An 18,165-nucleotide genomic window follows, 5' to 3' on the forward strand; every position below is an offset into this window, starting at 1 on the left:
AATACGCAAAAATGGAACAGCTTCTTTATTCCACGTTTGGTGGAGAAGATGGTATCGCAAAAATGAGCTTCAGTGAGTCTCTATTCTCTAAAGGTGAACTGTTCTTACGCAAAGTCTGGTGGAGAAGTTGATGATTCGAGGCACGAACGATACTGAACTAACCGTTTCTAATGGCGACACTAATCCTCCGATCGACGTTTCCGTTTGAACGATTACACGAGACTGCCGAAACTGCTTACACGGCATCCGTCCGCCGATTGGTTTCACAATGAATGGAAAAAATTCACAATTAGCATTTTATGAGTAAATCTGTCCTCAGTGTTCTCAGTCAGAATCCCGATACTAAGTCCAATCGAACCGTTATACTCCGCTAAATTGAAAAATTACAAGATTGAAAAGAAAACTCGTCATAATGATGTATTTCGCTATTGAAACGACGATGTGCATAGAGATGCAAAACACTGCTACGAATGTTCAATGGAATGGTTTTGGGTGTTACTGTGTCGTTCTCGCAAAGTTTTGTTTCTTCGGACGGAACAAGTTATTTCGGCCCAATTATTCTTGTAATGTTGGCTAATTCGAAGTGAAATTGTAACGCATAACTATTTAGGTGATACAATCAGTGGTGTAGACGGTAATTGAATATTTTAAGAGACGTTACGAGAAAAATTTATTGCGTCGTTTATTAGTATTAATTAATTGCTGGCGATAATGGTGTGGGAGTTTTACGATTTTATAAAAGATTCAGTTTAAAAGATTGTATTTCTTTGTTGTGCAAAACGTGAAAAGTCATACCACACCAACCACACTTAATCGCGCTGAGAATATGTCATGTAACCATCTAAATGAAAATGCGAGCCAAATTAGTTTCAGGTATTCTTTCTGCAGACAATATTGACATGAATGAAGACATGCAGATACGTTGGATTGGAATGATAACACAAAACGTGACAGATGGAATACAATCATTTATTTTAGAAGGAATCATTTCGTTATATCTATGACGGATTGTGGTATTCTCTATATCTCCTGTAGTTTTGATTCTGCTCGAATCAATTATCTGAAAAACAGCTTATAGAAACCTTTTTATCTCTCAATTAGTTGGGATAATTGACGTTCTCAAACTCCTGTATTGCAAGTAGTTATCCGTGACATTCATTTCCTTTCACCCCATATCATTTATTATCTTTTCGACGGTTGTCCCCATGTCTCGTCAAGTAGAACATGCTCGCCTGCTACGAATGACGCCCTGTTTCGTCAAATAGTACACAGCATTTAAAACAGGATTTGAATATTTGTTGTACAGTACTATGTAAAATAAAGGTCAAATTCTGCGTTTTGCTTCGTATCCGGGTAATCAAATATTATGGAACAACGACGCTTTGATGTCTCTAACCGAAATTGAGGATCGCTTCTTACGGAAAGAAGCTGCGAAGAGTTTCGGTTAGATACCTGTTGATCCCTGACATTTTCGAAATTTGGTATTTCTAACTTACTGTACTGCTCAGTCTGTGACGTAATGTCCTTTATTTTTTATTGTAGATAAAATTCAATACACCGAGGCAGAATTTCTTCGTATGCTTTGTGTTATATTCTATATTTACATTATTATTCATTTACATAAATACGCTTTTGCAACTTTTTATAATTGATCCCATAAAATTCTGTCCCTCCTAACAATAATAACGTTATGAAGTCATTGAACACGTATTTTATCGCTTAAGAAATTAACAGTTTTCTGCGATGACCAGCAACTTGTGACTCTTCTCTCTTCTCTCTTTCCCTCACATTTCCCTCATTTCGACATGAATTTTTCGAGTCGCTGCGCAACCCAGATGCCCGGAGCAGTGGTCTCATCACTTGTGAAAGGAGAATGACCAGTGACATTAAATCAACCATCCTCACGAATTCGAAAATACTTAATTAAGCAGTCAGTTTGTCTTATCCGTGCCAACATGTCTCGTCCGAGATGTTATAAAATGTTTTTTTGGCTAAGTCTGATCTTACATTCAAATTGACATATTACATCAAGCACATAATCTATATACCATCTGTTTAAATTAACTCTGACAATTATTCATAGTAATAAATAATCTTTGTCAGCCTTTCTTCTTTGCGACAAATAATTACTGCTGCTACATCACGTTCCAGCTTGGTGTCTCGAACATTCTATGTGCATTTGAATCCTGAATAATGAATTAGGTTTCGATCATTCTGTGCTTACCTTATGGTCTTGTGACGTGAACTTGCAACATTGTCTACGCGTTTTTTATCATGTTCTCCAAGTCTCTTTTTTTTTTAGACATGCAAGGCAAATGACAGTGTTAGGAACGAAAAACAACTACGAGAAGGTCGCCGTGGACTGCATGGCAAAGACTTTTTCTCCTCCTTCAGAGATCTATATTTATTTGTATATAATCATATTTACGTCATCCAAATTACAATATCCTCATCTATAAAGATGAGAGAGTTCAGAGATCACTGCCATAAAGATATGTTTTTCAATATTTCGACACATAAAATGCTGAGTTCTTGTCATAAGTTTGATAATTGGAAGACTGAGACTAATTTTTGCTACCAACTTCATTCGTTCTTCTTCGTGCACTAATATTCAATCGCAGAAGTGATATAAACGGCATTTCAGTTGTTGCGGATAACAGAATAGAAGCACTGAAACTACAAGTAATCATTGTAATGGAGTAAATGCCCTGAAAAGCAGAAACGTTATTTCGTGATACTAATATTACGTCGAAATTGCCGAAATGAAATAGTTTCATTATACTTACAAAGGTGACGATATTAATGTATAAAACATAAAAATTTAAAGAGTAAACCAAAAGTATAGTAACAGGATTAAGGAGATAAGCACCATACGTTAATTTACTGAAAGGGACGAAAATATCCAGCGATAAGATTTTGTTCACGATACCTGCAAACGTAACAAATATACTTGAGTGTAGTTCACAAAATGTTAAATAATTCGCATTACTCAAAGAATATCTTTACATTAACTAGAATGACATTAACGTATTATTGAGTGACATGAAAAATATCTACTTACCGCCATTATTCGTAGTGCATGCAACGACAAGCCAGGCAATACCTAGTGCCCAGCATGTTCTACTGAGGGCCAAATAAAGAACGGAGAGACCAAAGGATATGTTCCTGTTCGCGAGTCCGAAGAGAATCGAACAGTTACATAAAATTGCCAGGGACCAACCAACGATTAAGCTTTTCTGAAACATAAATTTAATCACGCTATTGAAAGATGCAGAAAAATATAAGTCTAACGAACAAACAGTATACATTACTTTTGAAAAATGCAATTTGTAATTCCATTTTGTAAGAAGGTGGCATGTGGCCATTCCTATGAGATATGGCGGTATTCTACACCATGGTCGTATATAAATCTCTGACATCGTTCTGTATTGTCCGTCTAGTCTACGAAAGTTAATGTAACGTATATTTACAAATTCCTTATGTTATAAAGAATGTTAAACATTTTGTATGCTTACGTAGGCTGGTAATTCAGAGTGTACCCCGTGTAAACGAGTGATCCTATCGATGAGAGTAGCGTAACAATGCCTATGCCCATGGCGATATTGTAATGCCTGAAATAATTGATTTTAGAGACCAGGTACGACTAGACACTGAAGGATTAAAAATCGAAATTAGAAACTCACGTGATCGATAAAGTTAAGAGAAAACTGCCAAATACGAAGAACTGCATATCGTTGGGCAGGTACCAACTCCATGTGAGACACTGCAAACAGTACTTCTCTCCGAAACGATTCTTTTGTAATAACGCGAACGATGTTTGCAATAGATTATCTGAGAAAGTATACGTACCAGCTCATCCCATCTATAGAAGTTGTTGATGTAAAGTATGTTAGTCCACCAATATTTGGAACACTTAGCATTTGGATGCTCAACGGGAAGAAGTGCTGAGACATGATGTTGCCAGGTAAAATTCAATATCGCGATTAATATAACGACGAAATATGCAGGTGTAATCCTTCGAAGTTAATATATTTATTTTATTATCATCGAAATCTCATCGATAGAATTAATCATGCATTGATACTATACTATACCTTATATATCGTTTGACAATCTTTTGAAAAAATTCGTTCATCCTCTTTGCTATAGGCGGAATTTCCTGATATTTTCGTCGTTCCTTCAGAAATGAATATGATAACAGATAACCACTCATAAAGAAAAATGCATCCACCGATAATGTGAAGTTGCGTAAGATTTGAAAGTGTAAACTCTCAGCCTGTATAAATACAAGCCAATTGTTACCTGTGTACATGAGTGATTGAATTATAAAAAACATGGTAGGTCAGAAATCGGATCGGAGTAGTAAAATTAAAACATCGTTAAAATTCGTTTCTTACTCGTAACATGAAATGCGTAGAACACTACGTGCCCCAGAATAATCCATACCATTGTCAATGTTTTCAAGCCGTAGAATACTCGCAGATTATTACCACCCTTTTCCGGCTTAAATATTTCTTTTACATTGGTGAGAAATGAAAAACACAGAAGATGTTTGCTCATACGATTCAGCTGCTCCGACTCGCGGGGTGCCGGTTTCTCATTGTCGGTTTCGCGTTTCTCTTCTTTTATGTTCTCCAATTCTATTCAAAGTTAACCGTACGTTATATGCATTTCCGTGATTCCCATTCCATCTCGAGGCGATAAAAATAATTAAAATTGGTTACGTGAGCGCAGTTTCGTGTTAAGTAATAGTTAATATCAAGTATCAATGTATGTGTGGCTTACCTATCCCGTTGGTACTTTCGAACGTCAGCTTCCCCCTTTTTTTAATTAAACGCTTTCGATGGAGGAAAACGTCGTATATTGTGGCCGCTATTACGGTAGCATACAACGATAACAAAACTCCTCTGTAATCAGAATTTTAAAGTTCTTACATGGTATTTTATCGGATGCAGATCTTGACATATGTAATATATATCTGAAGTTTCAAATTGAAGTTTGAAATGTACGTACATGATGCAGATCATTTCCGCAGAGAGTAGCCATTGACCATCATCCACCAAATCGGAGACTTCGATCAGCTTGAGGTGTATATTAAAAAGTTTTCCAATGAAAAGTGTCTCATTACGAAATACTTTATCAAGCATAGTGGCAACATCGCCTATGCTGCAGGATGCCGGTAAGCAAAGTCCAAGCGTGATCAAATCCTAAAATGAATGCAGTTTCTCAATTTTCTGATCGTCCGTCGTGACAGTAAAAATTCGCACGTAAATTTCATGAAATATTTTAATATTAATGATATCATCTATCAATATTATTTTAATGCGATAAATTCTTAATTGACTGCACAAACTGGCTACATACTGATTGTAATTCGCATTGCAACTTGAATCGTTAGAGATATACAATCGAGATACTAATTCTAAAATATCCATTTGCTTACTTCGTCTTCTACTTCTATATGATATTGGACAGTGCTATTGTGCCGCGCACGTGCAATAAAAAAACGAAACTCAAAAGGTGAATACTCTTCATTCGGGTTCCGGTATATGGAATTGTTCTTTCGTATTTTCTCCGATAGAAATACCGTGCGATTTTCAGAGAAAAACTTGCAACCTCCTTGGTCTCCTAACCAATGGTTGTTCCCGACGACAAATCCTCCGGATGGTACGCCACTGGTATCCAACGCTAAAAAAACACGTGAACTCTCATTGGAAACTGCTCGTGATATAATTAGCGACAAGGATCTGATGCGGTGAGAAAATTAAGCGCTCCGTTTGAAACCATCAGCATGAGTTGATCAGGAAAATAGTGACGACGACGATCATAGCTTTTACACGCCGCGTACGAAGGAGCTAGTTTCTGGTACAACGTACGAAGAAAGTCTCAAGGTCGGGAAATGGCTCGATAAAAAATTACGCATCTTACACAATCACAACGTAGCGTGATGGTACCGTGATCAGAAGAATCTTCGCGGTTGCACAGAAGTTGTTTCTATTGTTTTTGAGTCGAATTTTGCGTGTTATAAGCGTGTTCATCGAGAACATGACACGAAACACAATCGCAAACACGGTGTTCATCTTTTTGAATCACGGTCGGTTATACGTATTTCGTTTGGTTTGCCTCCTTCTTCCTTTTCGCTGTAATGGACTGGTGGTAGCTTCGCGGAACCGAATTCGGCTATATATCTTAAAAGTTCTATTAACCTCTTAGAGCCCAAAGTATCTGGTTATCCACTGCATTCCGAAATTCATCTATCTCCGTCCGACATCTGCTGGAATTTAGAAGATCAGCATTTTCCAGAACCGCGTACACTGGAAGTATCTTCCTTGAGATCATCGGGTCTAGTTCGGTCGCTTGTATTGACACGTGAAAGCTTGTTAAAGATAAAAGGGATAACCATATCCACGACGAAAGTTTTCCGTACTGCATGCTCTGGAATAGGATTTGCACTCGGATCATTGAAAATCTCTAATGAAAAAAATGGTGAACCATACAAATGACCATTATTCTCTCTTATACGATGAACTACATTGTAGCACTTTCGATACTATGGTCGATAATATGAATGAAACGTTCAGTTTATCTATTGGGTACCAACATTTTTTAGGAAGATCACGGAAAGAGTAGCTGTATTCATCAAGGAACGCACAATTTATGACGTAGGACGCTGACAATCATTTCAATTATTTCATCTTCTTGATTATCGCCCAGTTACGGAACCCCAATTAAATTATTGCAGTACTGTCGTCGGCACGTGGCTTACCGAAATAGTTAATTATCAGCACGCCGATATTCTGTTGGGCAAATTTTTATTTTTTTCGGTTTTTCTCGGTCAGTATTTGATTGTTGTAGATATTTGTGACACAATACCGAACCTGCCAAGCTTTTCTTCCTAGAACTAACGGTTCCCGAAATGCACCAATTTTGAAAAAAATTGTGGGGTGTCAACTTTACGGATGTTTTGTGCTTTTACAGTACCAGTTATCTCATTGCAGGAGTAGAATGATATGTATTGTCGCTAATATTATAAATATTGATATGTGTGTGAATTGGAACCAAGGTGAGAAGAACAGCAAAGTGGGGCCATTTTCTACTTACATATTTAATTCATTTAAAAAAATAACACTCTAACAGAAAGTGTAACGACGGCGCGCGATACTGCAGACGTTTGTGCTAAGAGTTGCATCAAAAGAAACTTGGAAGTCGTGTTTTGTTTGCAATGTGAAGGAGAAAAACTTTGGCGAATTGAGCGATGGGGATGACATATACAACTTTGTCAACAATATAAATTGGAAAAACCATGATTTTCTAGTTTTCCTTGACGATATTCTCTGCAAAAATGTCTGCTTTCTTCGAATACGCAAAAATTGAACAGCTTTTTTACTCCATGTCTGGTGGAGAGGATGGTATCGTAATAAGGAGTTTCAGTGTGACTCTATCTGTGAAAGTGAACTGTTCTTACGCAAAGTCTGGTGGAGAAGTTGACGATTCGAAGTCACGAACGAAACTGAATTAACCGTCTCTAATGTCGACACTAATCCTCCCATCGACGTTTCCATTTGATCGATTATACGAGGCTGCCGAATCTACTTACGCGGCATCCGTGCGCTGATTGGTTTCACACCGAATGCAAAAACTTCACAATTAGCATTTTATGAGAAATTCATTCCTCAGTGTTCTTAGTCAGAATCACGATACTAAGTCCGATGGAACCGTCATACTCCGCTAAATTGAAAAATTACAAGATTGAAAAGAAAACTCGTCATAATGATGCATTTCGCTATTGAAACGACGATGCGCATAGAGATGCAAAACACTGCTACGAATGTTCAATGGAATGATTTTGGGTGTTACCGTGTCGTTCTCGCAAAGTTTTGTTTCTTCGGACGGAACAAGTTATTTCGGCCCAATTATTCTTGTAATGTTGGCTAATTCGAAGTGAAATTGTAACGCATAACTATTTAGGTGATACAGTCAGAGGTACAGACGGTAATTGAATCTTTTAAGAGACGCTACGAGAAAGATTTATTGCGATGTGTATTATTATCTACTAATTGCTGGCGATAATGGTGTGGGAGTTTTACGATTTTATAAAAGATTCAGTTTAAAAGATTGTATTTCTTTGTTGTGCAAAACGTGAAAAGTCATACCACACCAACCACACTTAATCGCGCTGAGAATATGTCATGTAACCATCTAAATGAAAATGCGAGCCAAATTAGTTTCAGGTATTCTTTCTGCAGACAATATTGACATGAATGAAGACATGCAGATACGTTGGATTGGAATGATAACACAAAACGTGACAGATGGAATACAATCATTTATTTTAGAAGGAATCATTTCGTTATATCTATGACGGATTGTGGTATTCTCTATATCTCCCGTAGTTTTGATTCTTCTCGAATCGATTATCTGAAAAACAGCTTATAGAAACTTTTTTATCTCTCAATTAGTTTGGATAATTGACGTTCTAAAACTCCTGTATTGCAAATAGGTACCATGACATTTATTTCCTTTCACTCCATATCTATTGAGAATCGCTTCTTACGAAAATAAGTTGCGAAGAGTTCCGATTGGATACCTGTTGATCCGTGACGTTATTGAAATTTGGTATTTTTACCTACCGTTGTATTGCTCAGTCTGTGTTCCATACTAATGTCCTGCATACTTTATTGTAGACCAAATTTAATACACCGAGGCAGAATTCCATCGTATACTTTATTTCATATTCTATATTTATATTACTATATTATTATATTATATTATTATATTATATGTTATATATTATTATTATATTATTATCCATTTACATAAATACGCTTTTGCAACTTTTTATAATTGAACCCATAAAATTCTGCCCCTCCTAACAATAATAACGTTATGAAGTCATTGAACACTTATTTTATCGCTTAAGAAATTAACAGTTTTCTGCGTTGACCAGCAACTTGTGACTCTTCTCTCTTCTCTCTTTTCCTTATTTCTTATTTCGACATGAATTTTTCGAGTCGCTGCGCAACCCAGATGCCAGGAGCAGTGGTCTCATCACTTGTGAAAGGAGAATGACCAGTGACATTAAATCAACCATCCTCACGAATTCGAAAATACTTAATTAAACAGTCAGTTTGTCTTATCCGTACCAACATGTCTCGTCCGAGATATTATTAAATGTTTTTTTGGATAAGTCTGATCTTACATTCCAATTGACATATTACATCAAGCACACAATGTATGTACCATCTGCTTAAAATAACTCTGTCAATTATTCATAATAATAATTAATCTTTGCCAGCTTCTTTTCCTTGCAGCAAATAATCATTGCTGCTACACCACTTTCCAGCTTGGTGTCTCGAACATTCTATGTGCATTTGAATCCTGAATAATGGATTAGGTTTTGATCATTCTTTTTTTTTATTATTATTATTAACGTGGAGGAAATCCGCACGGACACCAAGCCGCTTCTGGGGAAAAGCGGCGTGGCAGTGCCGGACTCCAACCGACTAAAACCTCCACGATGACCGTCCCGGCTGCGGTCGAAAGGGGCCCGGGAACTGATGTGAACGATACACCCCCCCCCCGCTTGATGGAGCGGTGTGTGGCCATTGTCACACTGCCCCTCGTCGCCGGAGCCGCCGTGCCAGACAGTCCGGTTCCCCTACTGGGCTGCTTTGGGGCCCCGGGGCGCTGAGCTGCCAGCGCCTAAGTTTGCACCCCACCGGGGGGCGCGGCGGACCTAGCGCGCCTCACTGAAGCGCATCCATGGCCTTTGCCGCGCCCTCGCCGGTCAATCCTCTCAGGGTGAGAGTACCGCACCCTCACCCTCTCCGCGGCCTCTTTTCGAAGCATAACTTGCTCACAGAAGGAGGTCACGGCCCTCCTCCTTCTCTCGCTTACCAACAATGCCTCGAGGATCGTCGGCGGCGAGAGGTCCCATCCGATTTCCGCGATGAGGTCGTGGCGCGGCCGCGCCCACGCCTGGCAGTATTCCAGCGTGTGCTGCGCTGAATCCACGCTCGCATCGCAGTGGTGATAGCGCGCGGTCGCCTCCTTCCCGATTCGGTGCAGATACTCACCGAAGCAGCCGTGTCCGGTGAGCATCTGCGTCACCCTGTACGTCAGAGGAGGTCCGCCGCCGTCCAACCAAACGTCCCAGTTTGGAAGGGCGGCCCCGAGGACCCTTATCCCCGGTGCACCCGCTCTCGTGTCGAGGTTGACGCGCCATCTGTCAAGCAAAGCTCGCTGAGCCCGAACCCTGACGTCGGCGCCCGCTGGGCCCACCCCGCCCGACACATCCCGAGTGTGGAGGTAAATCTCGCGACACCTCAGAACGGGGGAAACCCGGCTAGCACCGCCGTTGCCGCCGCAGAAATGGTCCTGTGCAGCCTCCTGATCGCTAGGAGACTGCGACAGTTGGTCATCAGGTCCTCTGCCCAGATCGGAGCTCCGTAGAGGAGCTTCGATCGCACCACGCCGGCGTACAGCCGGCGCACTCCGACGTCGGGCCCGCCCAGCCGAGGCAGCAAACGTCCTAAGGTCGCCTCAACAGACGGCGCCAGGCGCTCGAAGTGAGCGCTGAAGGTCCAATGGCTGTCGAGGCTTAGGCCCAGATACTTCATGCTGGTTCCGACCCCGATCTCAACCCCCTCCAACCTCAGGCGATAACCCGCTGGAGGCGTCCCGTGATCGGCCTTACGGCAAAACCACATTACCTCGGACTTCTCTGGGGACACCCTCAGTCCCAATCCCTTGATCTCGGCGACCACGCAGGCCACCGCCAACTCCGCCAGGCGGACGGTTCTACCCCATGCCGTGCCCCAGACCAGCACCAACGTGTCGTCGGCGTAGCACGTCAGTGTCGAGTTCGGAGGCATCGGCGTCCGAAGCACTGCGTCGTACGCGATGTTCCACAGCAACGGACCCAACACCGAACCTTGCGGGACCCCGCGGTGTACAGCCCTCCCGGTCACCCCTCCGCCCCGAACGGCATAGACGATACTCCGGTCCCGGAGGAACGCCCGGATCACACCCCGCAGGTACGCGGGCACCCGATGGAATTCGAGGGCCCGGCATATCCTGTCCCAGGGGATGCTGTTAAAGGCGTTGACCACGTCCAGGGACACGGCCAGCGCCACGTAACCACGCCGCTCGGCCCCCTCGACAAGAGAGCGGACGCGGGCGATAGCGTCGGTCGTAGACCGCCCTCTCCGGGAACCGAACTAGCCGTCGTGCAGTCCGGGCACACTCCGGGACAGATGCGACTCCAGGCCGGCAGCCACCACTCTCTCCAGCAGCTTGCCCGCCTCGTCCAAAAGGCACACCGGCCGAAAGGCGGAGGGCGAGTCCGGGGAGCGCCCCGGCTTCGGCAGCAGGACCATCCGCCCCTCCTTCCACGACGCGGGAATCCACCCCGAGACAGGCATCCGTCGAACAGACGCATTAGTCTCGGGGCCAAGACGCCGGCGACGTCCTTCCACAGGCGGACCGGGACTCCATCGGGACCCGGTGCTTTCCGCACTCCGGTCCTCCCGACGGCTCCGGCCAGTTCTTCCTCGGTGACCCTCGATTCCGGGCTCCACCTTCCCGCGGAGACACGTGGTTCTTCTTCTGGCGATTGAGGCTCCTGCTCCTCCTCTTCAGTAGGGTTGCCATCTCCCTCGTCCGCTGCTCCCGGGAACAAGGTGCCGACGACCTCGTCCAGGAATCGAGGGTCCATGCTCTCCGTTAAGGGAGGTGACCATGGACGGAGTTTGTTCAATACCATTTTGTAAGGGCGCCCCCAGGGGTCAGAGTCGAGGCTGGCCAGAAGCTCGTCTCAGGTCCGCTTCTTCGCCTCCTTGATGGCTCGTTGCAGGAGCCTTCGCGCTTCGCTGTAGGCCTCTTACAGACGAGCCACCGTGTCTTCGTCCACCCGCCGCCTGCGGCGGGATCTGGTGTACTGGCGCCGGGCGCGGATGCATGTCTCACGGAGACGAGCTATCTCCTCGGACCACCAGTACACAGCGCCGGCGCGGCGAGCGGCTCCAGACCGCGGCATACACGAATCGCGGATCGCGTGCATGTCACGCCTCAGCCGGGTCGCTCCCGCTTCCGCGTCCTCGTCGGACCTGGATTCTTCTAACCAAGCGACGGCTATAGCGGCCGCCGCCATGGGTCATCGCCCACCGCGGGAATCTTCTTCTCCTTCCTGGTGGGCCGATGGGCCCAACGAACGGTCGCCCATCGCGCCGCCAACCGGCACCTCCATCAAGATGTAGAGGTGGTCCGAGAGGGTCTCCTCCGGGAAAACTTCCCAACCGGAAACACGGCGGGATGCGGCAGGGTTTGCCCATGTGAGGTCCACTATGGACTCTCCCCGCCACGCCACGCACGTGCTGGACGACGCCCGGTTCATAAGCCGCAGGTCGAGTGCGGCCGCCCAGTCCTGTACGTCGCGCTCCTTTCCGTTGGTCCTGCGGGAGCCCCACGCTGTTGAGTGAGCGTTGAAGTCCCCGAGAACCAGTGACGGACAGGCGCCCAAACGCCTTGCGCAAGCCGCGAGCCCGTCCAGGAAGGAGGCGTATTCTGTCCGGCTGATGTTGGGCGACACGTAGACGGCCACCACTGCCAGGTCGCCCCTTTTCACGGCCACAAAGCCCCGTCCCCGCTCGATCACCGAGCAAGAGGGGCTCCCTGCGATCCTGGTCCAGAACACGGCGACCGAACCATTCAGATCCCCAGCGCCTCGTGACGCGTCGGGAATGCTGTACGGCTCGGTCACTGCCGTCAGAGCAATCCGCCGCTCCGTCAGGCTCTGGAACATTAAGTCCTGAGCCCGGCGGTTAAGATTGCACTGCAGGAGCAGCGGTCCTTCTCCTCTTCTTCCGCTCACGTCGGAGAAGGCTCCGTCTCCATAGCCTCCTCCGGGCCGTTCTCCTCACAGTCGTTGTGTCGGACTTCTCTGTCTTCTCTTCTGTCCTTCATGGGGTCAGTTGACGGCGGTATCGTTTCCTTGGTTTCGATCATTCTGTGCTTACCTTATGGTCTTGTGACGCGAACTTGCAACATTGTCTACGCGTTTTTTATCATGTTCTCCAAGTCTCTTTTTTTTTAAATATGCAAGGCATATGACAGTGTTAGGAACGAAAAACAACTATGAGAAGGTCGCCGTGTACTGCACGGCAAAGACTTTTTCTCCTCCTTCAGAGATCTATATTTATTTGTATATAACCTTATTTACGTCGTCCAAATTACTTTCCTATGTACAGTATCCTCATCAATAAAGATGAGCGTGTAAAACTTTTCCGCAAGTGATTCTCTTAATTAATTCGTCTTCCCAGGTATTTTAATAAATTAAACAACATTATGAATAACGAACCAGGAGATTTTATGAAACAATCACTTACATGCAGTTAAGAGATCACTGCGATAAAGATATATTTTTCAATATTTCGACACATGAAAGACTAACTTCCTGCCATAAGTTTACTAATTGGACGACTCAGACTAATTTTTACTACCAACTTCATTGGTTCTGCTTCGTGCACTAAAATACAATCAGAGAAGTGATATAAACGGCATTTCGATTGTTGCGGATGACAGAATAGATGCACTGAAACTACAAATAATTATTGTAACGGAGTAAAAAAGCAGAAACGTTATTTCGTGATATTAATATTACGTCGAAATTGCCCGAACGAAATAGTTTCATTATACTTACAAAGGTGACGATATTAACGTATAAAACATAATAATTTAAAGAGTAAGCCAAAAGTACAGTAATAGGGTTAAGGAGATGAGGACCATACGTTAATTTAGCGAAAGAGACGAAAATATCCAGCAATAAGATTTTGTTCACGAAACCTGCAAACGTAACAAATAAACTTGAGTGTAGTGTGCAAAACGTTAAATTCTTCACATTACGCAAAGAGTATTTTTATAGTATGGAGAATGACATTAACGCATTACTGAGTGACATGAAAAATATCGACTTAGCACTATTATTCGTAGTGCATGCAACTACTAGCCAGGCAATGCCTAATGCCCAGCCTGTTCTACTGAGGGTCCAATAAATAACGGATAGACCTAAGGATATGTAAGGAAGGTGTGTTGGAGCTAGCTGAAAACGGAATGAGCGTTTCGTCCCGGGACTACCGGTGGACTCGTCAGTAAGACTATGCCCGGTAGTCCCTGCCTTAGACATAGAGGGAGTCTCGCTATGTGCGGTATTTATATCGTGCGCCCGTATATTCGACCGCGAGCGAGACAGACAGACTCGTCGTCGTAGTAACTCTCTGGTTTTGGCGGTTGGTACCCGCGGATCGCCCGGGAGGAGTTGCGCCGCGTTGATGCCTCGACCTGTCGGCGTCCTGTTGATACCGATCCGCCACAGATATGTTCTTGTTCGCGAGTTAAGAGAATCGAACAATTGCATAAAGTTTTCAAGGACCAACCAACGATTAAGCTTTTCTGAAGCATAAATTTAATCACGCTATTGAAAGATGCAGAAAAATATAAGTCTACGAACAAACAGCATACATTACTTTTGATAAGTGCAATTTGTAATTCCATTTTGTAAGAAGGTGACATGTGTCCATTCCGATGAGGTATGGCGGTATTCTACACCACGGTCGTATATAAAAGTATGTCGCTGTCTTATATTGTTCGTCCAACCTAGAAAAGTGAATAGAAGTATAGTTACAAATTCCTCATGTTATAAAGAATGTTAAACATTTTGTATGCTTACGTAGGCTGGTAAATAAGGGTGTATCCCGTGTAAGCGTGTGATCCTATCGATGAGAGTAACAAAACAATGCTTATGCCCATGGCAATGCCTGAAATAATTGATATTAGAGATCAGGTACGACTACGCACTAAAGGATTAAAAATCGGAAGTAGAAACTCACGTGATCGATAAAGTTAAAAGAAAACTGCCAAATACGAAGAACTGCATGTCATTGGACAAGTACCAACTCCATGTGAGACACTGTAAACAGTATTTTTCTCCGAGACGAATTCTTTCGTAGTAACGTGAACGATGTTTGCAATAAATTATCTGAGAAAGTATACGTACTAGCTCATCCTACCTATAGAAGTTGTTGATGTAAAGTATGTTAATCCACCAATATTTGGAACACTCAACATTTGGATGCTCAACGGGAAGAAGCGCTGAGACATGATCATCCCAGGTAAAATTCAATATCGTTATCAGTATGACAACGAAATATGCAGGTGTAAGCCTTCCAAGTTAATGTATTTATTCTATTATCGTCCAGATCTCAACGATAGAAATAATTAAACATTGATACTATACTATACCTTATATATCGTTTGACAATCTTTTGAATATATTCATTCATTCTCTTTACTACTACTTCCTTGTCTTTTCGTCGTTCCTTCAGAAATGTATATGATAACAGAAAACCACTCATAAAGAGAAATGTATCAACCGAAAATGTGAAGTTGCTTATGATTTGCGGGAATATATTGCCGTTCATTGTATATACAAACCATTTGTTACCTGTATACATGAGTGGCTGCATTAAAAAAATATATAGTAGATAAGAAATCGGATCGGAGTGGTAAAATTAAAATATCGTTAAAATTCGTTTCTTACTCAGAACATGAAATCCAAAGAATACGATGTGCCTCAGAATAATCCATACCATTGTTAACGTTTTTGAACCGTAGAATAAACGTAGTTTATCTTCACTCTTTTCCATCTTAAATATTTCCTCTACGTTGGTTAGAACTGAAAAGCACAGAAGATGTTGGCTGATGCGATTCTGCTTTGCCGACTCGGCGAGTGCTGGTTCCTTGTTGTCGGTTTCGCGTTTCTGTTCTCTTACGTTCTCCAATTTTATTCAAAGTAATCCGTACGTCACATACATTGCCATGTAATAAACTTGAAGCGGTAAAAATCAGTAAGATTGGTAACGTGAGCATAGTTTTGTGATAAGTGATAGTCAATATCAAGTACCAATGTATGTGCAGCTTACCTATCGCATTGTTACTTTCGAACGTAATCTTTCCCCTTTCTTTATTTAAACGCTTTCGATGGGCGAAAACGTCGTATACTGTGGCCGCTTTTACGGTAGCACACAACGATAGCAAAACTCCTCTGTAATCATAATTTTAACGTTCCTAGGTGGTATTTTATCGGATGCAGATCTCGACGTATGTAATATAAATCTGGCTAGACAAAAAATCGAGTTTTCAATTACGAGCTTGAAGTTTACGTACATGATAGAGATCATCTTCGCAGAGAGTCGCCATTGATGATCATCCACCAAATTGGAGACTTCGATCAGCTTGAGATGTATATTAAAAAGTTTTCCAATGAAAACTTGCAATCTTGTGGGTCTCCTAACCAATGATTAATATTATTATTATTATTTTATTTTAGTCCGTGCCTTTCGGCTTTGGACGACTTCCAGATTACATCTCTTACATTGTCTTTACTTATATTTAACGCTTATCCTTCTTTGGCCTTTGCTTCCTTGCTGTGCTTCCTCTCTGTCGTTCCTCCTCCTCTTCTGCTGCTCTTCTCTTCACTATTATTGCTTTCAACCAATGATTATTCCCGATGACAAATCCTCTGGATGGCACTCCACTACAGTTTAGATTACAATCCAACGCTTAAAAAACACGTGAACTCTCATTGGAAACTGCTCGTGATACAATTAGCGATAAGGATCTGAAGCGGTGTGAAAATTAAGCGCACCGTTTGAAACCAACAGCATCAACTGATCGGGAAAACTATGACGACGACGATAGTAACTCTTACTCGCGCCGTACGAAGGAACTAGTTTCTTGTGCAACGCATTAAGGAAGTTTCAAGGTCGAGGTTTATACGCGGGCTAGGTAAAGTCTTGACCGGTTTGTTACTTTATCGACTTTCACCGTCACGTACTTCACGCCTAAAAAGTAAAAATCTTTTCCTGAAACGATGTACTTCTTCGACGAAAGGGCTTTCATCCTGTAACGAACGACCGTTTCTTAGATTTGCATTCGTCTAACTAGATTCTGAGAGGGACATAAAAATTACTCGTGAATGAGTTTTATTTGACGCGAACAAAATCGTATTGTTCATGAATTGTAAAGTAGGCTTCTAAGATCGTTTAAATTTTATGTCGTTTTCCCCATTTTTGACTAACATCCGAGCTTGTTTGAAATTTCGTCGACTCGATACTTTGCCCCATCGTTTTATTTTCTTCCCATTATTTTTTTCCTTCTTAATTAAAGTGGCGAGTCGCGGGGTTTTCACGATCAAATTCTTTTTTATTGTTTTTCTTTTGTTATTAATAATATCGTATTGTATTCATTGTGGAGATAATAGATCTCAAGGGAACTGGGTCGTAGCAACTCAGCCGTTTCCTTGGAAAGAATTGTTAAAGTTTTAATTATTCTTAAATCGAATATAATTTATACATCGTGTTTTACGTGTATGTTCACATTTAATAAAAAAGTATAGTGTTATATACGAAGCAACATAAAATCAGGATTTCAAGATTAGCTCGTAAAATATATCAGGATATAGGAATAATGGAGGAAGTGTAGAAAACAGTGCAATTTTGAGCGGCTGTGTTAATAATTCGGTGATCAAGGATTAGTACTGTGACACTTCAAATGCGAGCTTGTTTTGAAATATGTTGAGGTTTATCTCGGAATTGAATAAAGAGGAATGCGTGAATGAATAAATAATAGAAATATATTTGAGTAAGTATAAATAGAAGTATAAGTACAGTGTATACTATTCCAGATTCGCACGCTACTAGCGTTAGTTTACAATAGAGTTTCGAAGCCATGACCCTGTAACATCAATCCACATCAGTGACCAGCCCACACACAGTGACAGCGGGCAAGATGGCAGCCAGATATCTGCACATCCTTGGCGCGTATGTTCAATAATCTTAAGGACCCACCATGAGTCTTGGTGGGTCCATTATATATAACCATTTTCATAGTTAAGGTCCTTCGGACTAAACAAGTATCTTTTTTGTACAAGTATCACCGCCCTTCTTATTATCCAATCAGAAGCGGTGTCTACTGCCCTCACTTTCCTAACCGAAATTGTCAACAAATCCTATGGTCCCGTGTCCTTAGACACATCCATCTCCAGATTTCCTCAGACACAGTATCGTCAGTAAAACTTCATTCATACTGTGTCCTTGGAATAGTCAACAT

At 42.4% G+C, this 18,165-nt stretch overlaps 3 protein-coding genes across 3 annotated transcripts in view; 1 reads left to right on the forward strand and 2 right to left on the reverse strand.

The window, feature by feature from the left end:
• Positions 1-18,165, forward strand: part of LOC117165764 (monocarboxylate transporter 10) — a 295,750-nt gene that overhangs the window by 120,606 nt on the left and 156,979 nt on the right. The window lies entirely within an intron of this gene.
• LOC117165928 (nose resistant to fluoxetine protein 6-like) lies at positions 2,493-6,432 on the reverse strand. The gene is made up of 13 exons (XM_033349455.2): positions 6,207-6,432; positions 5,444-5,688; positions 5,014-5,207; positions 4,786-4,907; positions 4,398-4,640; positions 4,095-4,302; positions 3,850-4,015; positions 3,684-3,763; positions 3,516-3,611; positions 3,312-3,441; positions 3,062-3,236; positions 2,787-2,929; positions 2,493-2,708 (listed from the first exon to the last, which is right to left on the reverse strand). Exons 1-13 carry the CDS (start codon positions 6,430-6,432, stop codon positions 2,565-2,567), a joined length of 2,172 nt encoding a protein of 723 aa, XP_033205346.1. The 3' UTR covers positions 2,493-2,564.
• LOC117165926 (nose resistant to fluoxetine protein 6-like) lies at positions 13,935-16,710 on the reverse strand. Its single transcript, XM_076617123.1, has 10 exons — positions 16,430-16,710; positions 16,222-16,344; positions 15,978-16,099; positions 15,596-15,883; positions 15,298-15,499; positions 15,066-15,218; positions 14,886-14,965; positions 14,726-14,813; positions 14,523-14,652; positions 13,935-14,448 (listed from the first exon to the last, which is right to left on the reverse strand). Exons 4-7 carry the CDS (start codon positions 15,699-15,701, stop codon positions 14,899-14,901), a joined length of 528 nt encoding a protein of 175 aa, XP_076473238.1. The 5' UTR covers positions 15,702-15,883; positions 15,978-16,099; positions 16,222-16,344; positions 16,430-16,710; the 3' UTR covers positions 13,935-14,448; positions 14,523-14,652; positions 14,726-14,813; positions 14,886-14,898.

This window comes from Bombus vancouverensis, chromosome 3, assembly GCF_051014615.1.
Source record: "Bombus vancouverensis nearcticus chromosome 3, iyBomVanc1_principal, whole genome shotgun sequence".
NCBI lineage: Eukaryota > Metazoa > Arthropoda > Insecta > Hymenoptera > Apidae > Bombus > Bombus vancouverensis.